Source organism: Pleurodeles waltl, chromosome 9 (assembly GCF_031143425.1).
Source record: "Pleurodeles waltl isolate 20211129_DDA chromosome 9, aPleWal1.hap1.20221129, whole genome shotgun sequence".
Lineage (NCBI taxonomy): Eukaryota > Metazoa > Chordata > Amphibia > Caudata > Salamandridae > Pleurodeles > Pleurodeles waltl.
In genome coordinates, this window is record NC_090448.1 from 171,637,622 (window position 1) to 171,645,245 (window position 7,624).

Sequence of the window (7,624 nt, forward strand, 5' to 3'; positions counted from 1 at the left end):
TGTTGTTCTCCAGGTGGAAGTTTAGATCTCCCAGGAGGATGTAGTCTGGAGAGGCGAGGGCGTGGGTGCTTGCGAGGTCGGAGACGGTGTTGCTGAAGGGGGCTCGTGGTCCTGGGGGTCGGTATATGAGGGTTCCTCTGAGGGTATTGTTGGGGTCCGTGTGAATCTGGAAGTGGAGGTGTTCGGCTGTCTTGAGGGTGTCGTCCGTGTGGGTGTGGATCTTGAGGGTAGATTTGTGGGCGATGGCTATTCCTCCGCCGATTCCGTTGGTGCGATCTCTTCTGGTGATCTTGTATCCGTCAGGGATGGCGATGGCGATGTCAGGGGCCGAGGAGTCGTTCCACCAGGTTTCGGTCAGGAAGGCCACGTCTGGGGCGGTGGTGTCGAGCAGGTCCCAGAGCTCGATGGTGTGTTTTCGTGCGGAGCGTGTGTTGAGGAGGATGCAGTGCAGGTGGTTTGTGTTGGTTGTTGCTGGCTTCGTTGTTCTGTTGCAGGAGAAGTTGCAGGTGCGGCAGGAGAAAGGTCCTTTGTTGTGCTTCGGGGTGGCCTGGAAGCACTCTGTGGAGGGGCCAGGGTTGAGGGCGAGGAGTTCGCTGGCCGAGTATCGGAGACAGGGGGTGCGGGGGCGTGAGGACCAGGGGGGTTGGCGCTGGGTGCGGTCCAGGCGCGGACGGGCGCAGACGGGCTTGCCTCTGGCGCGCCTCTGGCGCGCCTGCCGCGCACGTCCGCTGCGCAGATGCGCAGCGCCAGCCTTTAAGAAGGGAGGGGGGAGGGGGAGGGAGGAGCAGCTGGGAGGCGGGAGGGAGCGGCGAATGGGGGAGCGAGGGGGGCGGGGCCGCAGGGAGGCAGCGGCAGGGAGAGAACTGCAGGGTGGAGCGCCCAAGGGGCGAAAACAAGAAAAACAATGCACAAAAAAGTCGGGCACAATATGAAAAACAGTCACAAAAATACACTAATGGCACAAAATACAATCGGGGAACAGCAATTAGAGGGGCACAACGGGGGCAGATGCGCAGGAGGCAAGGCGCGTGAAAACAATAGAAAAGCACTTACAGGACGGCGGAAAGCGGCACAATAAGAAGGGGCACAACGGGGGCAGAAGCGCAAGGAGGCAGGGCGCAGAAAAAATTGTAAAACACTTACAGGACGGCGGAAAGCGGCACACGGGTCAAGTGAAGCTTACTAGAGCCCACTAGACACCAGGGATGAGGCGCAGGAGGATGCCTGCGGGTGGAGGAGGGCCTCGAAAACGCTAGCAGCAGCGTGGGCGGGGGTCAGAGGCAGGAGACAGCAGGTTGGTGCTGCGGACGTGGGGGGCGAGCTCTAGACCTAAGGCAGGTCAGAGGTCGCTCACTCGCGACGCGCAGCGCCAGCCATTAAGAAGGGAGGGGGAAGGGAGGAGCAGCTGGGAGGCGGGAGGGAGCGGCGAATGGGGGCGCGAGGGGGGCGGGGCCGCAGGGAGGCAGCGGCAGGGAGAGAACTGCAGGGGGGAGCGCCCAAGGGGCGAAAACAAGAAAAACAAGGCACAAAAAAGTCGGGCACAATATGAAAAACAGTCACAAAAATACACTAATGGCACAAAATACAATCGGGGAACAGCAATCAGAGGGGAACAACGGGGGCAGATGCGCAGGAGGCAAGGCGCATGAAAACAATAGAAAAGCACTTACAGGACGGCGGAAAGCGGCACAATCAGAAGGGGCACGACGGGGGCAGAAGCGCAAGGTGCAGAAAAAATAGTAAAACACTTACAGGACGGCGGAAAGCGGCACACGGGTCAAGTGAAGCTTACTAGAGCCCACTAGACACCAGGGATGAGGCGCAGGAGGATGCCTGCGGGTGGAGGAGGGCCTCGAAAACGCTAGCAGCAGCGTGGGCGGGGGTCAGAGGCAGGAGACAGCAGGTTGGTGCTGCGGACGTGGGGGGCAAGCTCTAGACCTAAGGCAGGTGAGAGGTCGCTCACTCGCGACGCGCAGCGCCAGCCATTAAGAAGGGAGGGGGGAGGGAGGAGCAGCTGGGAGGCGGGAGGGAGCGGCGAATGGGGGCGCGAGGGGGGCTTGGCCGCAGGGAGGCAGCGGCAGGGAGAGAACTGCAGGGGGGAGCGCCCAAGGGGCGAAAACAAGAAAAACAAGGCACAAAAAAGTCGGGCACAATATGAAAAACAGTCACAAAAATACACTAATGGCACAAAATACAATCGGGGAACAGCAATCAGAGGGGCACAACGGGGGCAAATGCGCAGTAGGCAAGGCGCATGAAAACAATAGAAAAGCACTTACAGGACGGCGGAAAGTGGCACAATCAGAAGGGGCACGACGGGGGCAGAAGCGCAAGGAGGCAAGGCGCAGAAAAATAGTAAAACCCTTACAGGACGGCGGAAAGCGGCACACGGGTCAAGTGAAGCTTACTAGAGCCCACTAGACACCAGGGATGAGGCGCAGGCGGATGCCTGCGGGTGGAGGAGGGCCTCGAACACGCTAGCAGCAGCGTGGGTGGGGGTCAGAGAAAGGAGACAGCAGGTTGGTGCTGTGGATGTGGGGGGCGAGCTCTAGACCTAAGGCAGGTCAGAGGTCGCTCACTCGCGACGCGCAGCGCCAGCCATTAAGAAGGGAGGGGGGAGGGAGCGGCGAATGGGGGCGCGAGGGGGGCGGGCTGCAGGGAGGCAGCAGCAGGGAGAGAACTGCAGGGGGGAGTGCCCAAGGGGCGAAAACAAGAAAAACAAGGCACAAAAAAGTCGGGCACAATATGAAAAACAGTCACAAAAATACACTAATGGCACAAAATACAATCGGGGAACAGCAATCAGAGGGGCACAACGGGGGCAGATGCGCAGGAGGCAAGGCGCGTGAAAACAATAGAAAAGCACTTACAGGACGGCAGAAAGCGGCACAATCAGAAGGAGCATGACGGGGGCAGAAGCGCAAGGAGGCAAGGCGCAGAAAAAATAGTAAAACACTTACAGGACGGCGGAAAGCGGCACACGGGTCAAGTGAAGCTTACTAGAGCCCACTAGACACCTGGGATGAGGCGCAGGAGGATGCCTGCGGGTGGAGGAGGGCCTCGAACACGCTAGCAGCAGCGTGGTTGGGGGTCAGAGGCAGGAGACAGGAGGTTGGTGCTGCGGACGTGGGGGGCGAGCTCTAGACCTAAGGCAGGTCAGAGGTCGCTCACTCGCGACGCGCAGCGCCAGCCATTAAGAAGGGAGGGGGGAGGGAGGAGCAGCTGGGAGACGGGAGGCGGGAGGGAGCGGCGAATGGGGGCGCGAGGGGGGCGGGGCCGCAGGGAGGCAGCGGCAGGGAGAGAACTGCAGGGTGGAGCGCCCAAGGGGCGAAAACAAGAAAAACAATGCACAAAAAAGTCGGGCACAATATGAAAAACAGTCACAAAAATACACTAATGGCACAAAATACAATCGGGGAACAGCAATTAGAGGGGCACAACGGGGGCAGATGCGCAGGAGGCAAGGCGCGTGAAAACAATAGAAAAGCACTTACAGGACGGCGGAAAGCGGCACAATCAGAAGGGGCACGACGGGGGCAGAAGCGCAAGGAGGCAAGGCGCAGAAAAAATAGTAAAACACTTACAGGACGGCGGAAAGCGGCACACGGGTCAAGTGAAGCTTACTAGAGCCCACTAGACACCAGGGACGAGGCGCAGGAGGATGCCTCTGGGTGGAAGAGGGCCTCGAACACGCTAGCAGCAGCGTGGGCGTGGGTCAGAGGCAGGAGACAGCAGGTTGGTGCTGCGGACGTGGGGGGCGAGCTCTAGACCTAAGGCAGGTCACAAAATAGAGCATTAGTAGTATCTCTTTTTGCCACTATCTTACCTCTAAGGGGAACCCTTGGACTCTGTGCATACTATTCCTTACTTTGAAATAGTGCATACAGAGCCAACTTCCTACATTGGTAGTGGTAGTGTGGTCGAGCAGTAGGCTTATCAAAGGAGTAGTGTTAAGCATTTGTTGTACATACACACAGGCAATAAATGAGGAACACACACTCAGAGACAAATCCAGGCTCTGTGGTATTTTGTGGTAGTGTTTACATTTAAAACTGGCTGTACTGTTGGCCTTAACACATATTTATGTAATGTGTGCCTGCTGCATGTGCCACAGCTCCAGGGGTTGAGCAGTGATTCTCTAAGAAGTGTATTTTGACCTAATCAGATTGTGTTAGTTAAGTTGGCACGGGTCACCCACTACCAAATTATAGACCAAATTTCTGAGAATAATCATTTAATTTATCAGCATTATCGGCTGTATTATATAAACAGCTGTGTGTCTGGGGTATTTGAATTTCGATGCAGTAAAAGCTGTTGGCAGAATGAATTTTAGTTTGCTGTTCACAATTCTATTTAATTGAATACCACTGGCAACAATGACAAATATGTTGCACGGTGTGGCATGGGGCTAGCATAACACACTGTGGCACTGATTCGTTTTGGTAAATTAATTTGTAAACGTCATGTTTACAGCTATGTTTACTTTTAAATTGCTCCCAGGAATTCCCATATATATTTCTGGCGGGCAAAATTGGTTTTATGCGTGTGTATTTCTTCATCACGAGTGTGGAGACATGTACTCGTAAATTCCACTCAAGGTTTGTGAAGTGGGCATTGGAATGTGAGGGCTCCCTTGGTACCTTGGGAACACCCGCAAACAGATATGCATGTGGGCATTCCCTCGTTGCTCTTTGTCTAGTTCAAATCTGTAAATTCTCATGGGTTTCATTTCAGCCAACGGTCTGGAAAATCAATTTCCAAGATGGAAGATTCCGGGATTTGGTGGGGGTGTAAGAGAAGGGCATTCTCCCTGGGGAAATGTGTTTTTCCAGGTGAGAAAAACAAAACAAACAGGAAAAAAGTGCATTTGTACTGGAGGCTTCACCCTCAACAATTGGCGTTCTCCTCTAAATAAAATACTGCAGACAGCGTTCACTGCCCGCCATCTCAAAAAGACAGACAGTAATTTATTTAGCTGATATAGTGAACATCGCCAACAAATGCCGATATCGCTCGCACAAAAAACTCGTATGTATTACAGCTCTGTAATACACAGCAATGCACTAATTTACTGGTACTACAGGAAAAGATTTCACACAAAATAAAAAACACCCGTGTATTGCTCGTAAGGAAGTTATTCCTTATCGCCGTCTCCCGTCCACTGGCTGGATCCTAAATTGAACCGTAATGTGGTTACAGTGGGTCCCTCAATACATGCTCCACTGTGGCTGGATCTCATCGGGTGATGAATAAAATGTTCTGGCCCAATTCATTAAAAGCATATTAAAATGAACTAATAACGAGTACAGCATTGATATAAAAATATTTTTTGTTTCTAATAAAAGTTCTCCCAACAAGACACATTTTGGTTGTGCTAGAAATGCTATCAGTGCTTAAAATGTCAAGCCATAATAAAGTGAAAACAGTGATGACGAGATTCGTGAAAGTTTAAGGAGCAAAGACAGCTCTTCAGGATGTTAAAGAGAGCATCCAACATATCTGGTTACCTTATTTAATCCAGAACGACTTAAATAGATATAAGCACGTCATCACATTTGGGAACATGTGGCGAAAATTAAACATTGGTACAAGAAAGGCTGATATCAACAACTAATGAAGAAACATTATCCATACCTTTTAGGCATATTGACACCTTGCCTACAGGAGCAGCGAACTTTGTAGAGTTTTGCGTTTTTCCTACTAGTTGGTTGTTAGAGTCCCTCAATGCATGTTCTTCACGTTGTAATAATGTCCCTAGGCAACCTTAGTGCAAACAACTCAGCTCTAGCTTTTGTGCTGTACGAACAGTAAACATTAGCAGCATCCTTCACGTGGTTTTATGAAAAATGCATAACTGCCACCTTTGATTGCACAACTCTCAAGATATGAACGCAAAGTACTTTAACAGAACACTTGGCAGGCTAGCACCGGAGGCCACGATGTTTACTTAGAAAGCAAGGCCTTTCATTCTCGTAGGGGTGTTGTAATATTCAGAAACAGCTTCTACGGTGGCCCCTGTAATGCCTCAATGTTCATTTTGAAGTGTTTTTTGTTAAAGGAAATCTTCGATGGAGTGTCACAAGATAAATTTCTCTGTAAGGTTGGGAGTTTTTTGTGGTGAATTTCCTCATACTGAATAAATGCTTTTATAAATAAGCACCAAATTGAACTAATTCTGTCTTTCATATTAATTGTGTTCTTATAAATGTGTTAGCTAATAAACTTTAATTTCATATTGGTAGACTTTTCATCCTTGGAGTGGTCTCCTCTAACTTTTTGCCTCAGTTTCCCAGGTTGTTGATGTGTGCTGGACTCTGTTTTTACTGTTTTTGTTACTCTGGGCACTTTACCACAGCTATCCAATGCTAAAGTGCAAGTGCTCCTGTGCTAAATGTGTATGTAATTGGCTTTCCATGATTGGTATATTTGATTTACTGGTAAGTCCCTAGTACAGTGCACTAGAGGTGCCCAGGGCCTATAAACCAAATGCAACCAGTGGGCTTGCAGCACTTGATGTGCCACCCACATTAGTAGCCCTGTAAACATGGCTCAGACCTGCCACTGCAGTGTATGTGTGTGCAGATTTTAACTGCCAATTCGATTTGGCAAATGTTCCCACTTGCCAGGCCTAAATCTTCCCTTTTCTTACATGTAAAACACCCCTAAGGTAGGCCCTAGGTAGCCCCATGTGTATTGTCTGTTTAAGGTAGAACATATACAAATGTGTTTTATATGTCCTGACAGTGAAATACTGCCAAATGCGTTTTTCACTGTTGCAAGGCCTATCTCTCTCATATGTTAACATGGGGGCTACCTTTAAAGTGATTAAAGTGTAGATTCCCTTTGGGAGCAGATAGACATGTGGGGTTCGGGATCTCTGATCTCACAATTTAAAAATACATCTTTTAGTAAAGTTGGTTTTAAGATTGTGTGTTTGAAACTGCCACTTTTAAAAAGTGGGCATTTTCTTGCTTAAACCATTATGTGACTCTGCCTGTTTGTGGATTCCCTTTCTGGGTCAGTTTGACAGTTGGTCTGTTTGCACCCCTCTCCACACAGTGACACAAAGGGAGCTGGGGTGTAGCCTGCATATCCTGATGAGCCATCTGTGCTAGGAGGGAGGGGAGGAGGGGTCACTTACACCTGAAAGGGCTGTGCCTGCCCTCACACAAAGCAGTCTCCAACCCCCTGGTGTGGGTCTGGGGCCTGGCCTGAGCAAGGCAGGATTTCACAAACAAGAGAAACTTTCCTTTGAAGTAGGCCTACTTCAAAGGCCAAAATGGGTATAAGAAGGGCACCCAAAACCACAGACTTTAGATCACTTCTGGACATCAAGAGGAACCTCTGCCTGGAGAAGAGCTGAAGAGCTGAGGAGAAGTGCTGCCCTGCCTGAGACTGTGCTTTGTGGAGCTATCCTGCAGTTGCTGCTTCTGCCTGTGCAAGGGGACAAAGACTGGACTTTGTGTGCCTTCCTGCTTGTGAAGAAATCTCCAAGGGCTTGTCCTGAGCTTGCCTCCTGTTGTTGAAGTCTCAGGGCCATCAAAGACTTCTCCTGACAGCACCTAGACTCTCTTATGAGACTTCTGCCCTACCAAGTGGTCCCTTATCCAGTTCCTGGGGTCTT

The 7,624-nt window shown here is 50.8% G+C and overlaps 1 protein-coding gene across 1 annotated transcript in view; it reads right to left on the reverse strand.

The window, feature by feature from the left end:
* SNTN (sentan, cilia apical structure protein) overlaps positions 1–5,755 on the reverse strand; it is a 106,858-nt gene extending 101,103 nt beyond the window's left edge. The window contains exon 1 of the mRNA XM_069206518.1: positions 5,635–5,755. Within this exon, the coding sequence (XP_069062619.1) occupies positions 5,635–5,645 (11 nt within the window). The 5' untranslated portion in view covers positions 5,646–5,755. The remainder of the gene's footprint in view (positions 1–5,634) is intronic.
* Between the last annotated feature and the right edge of the window lie 1,869 nt (positions 5,756–7,624).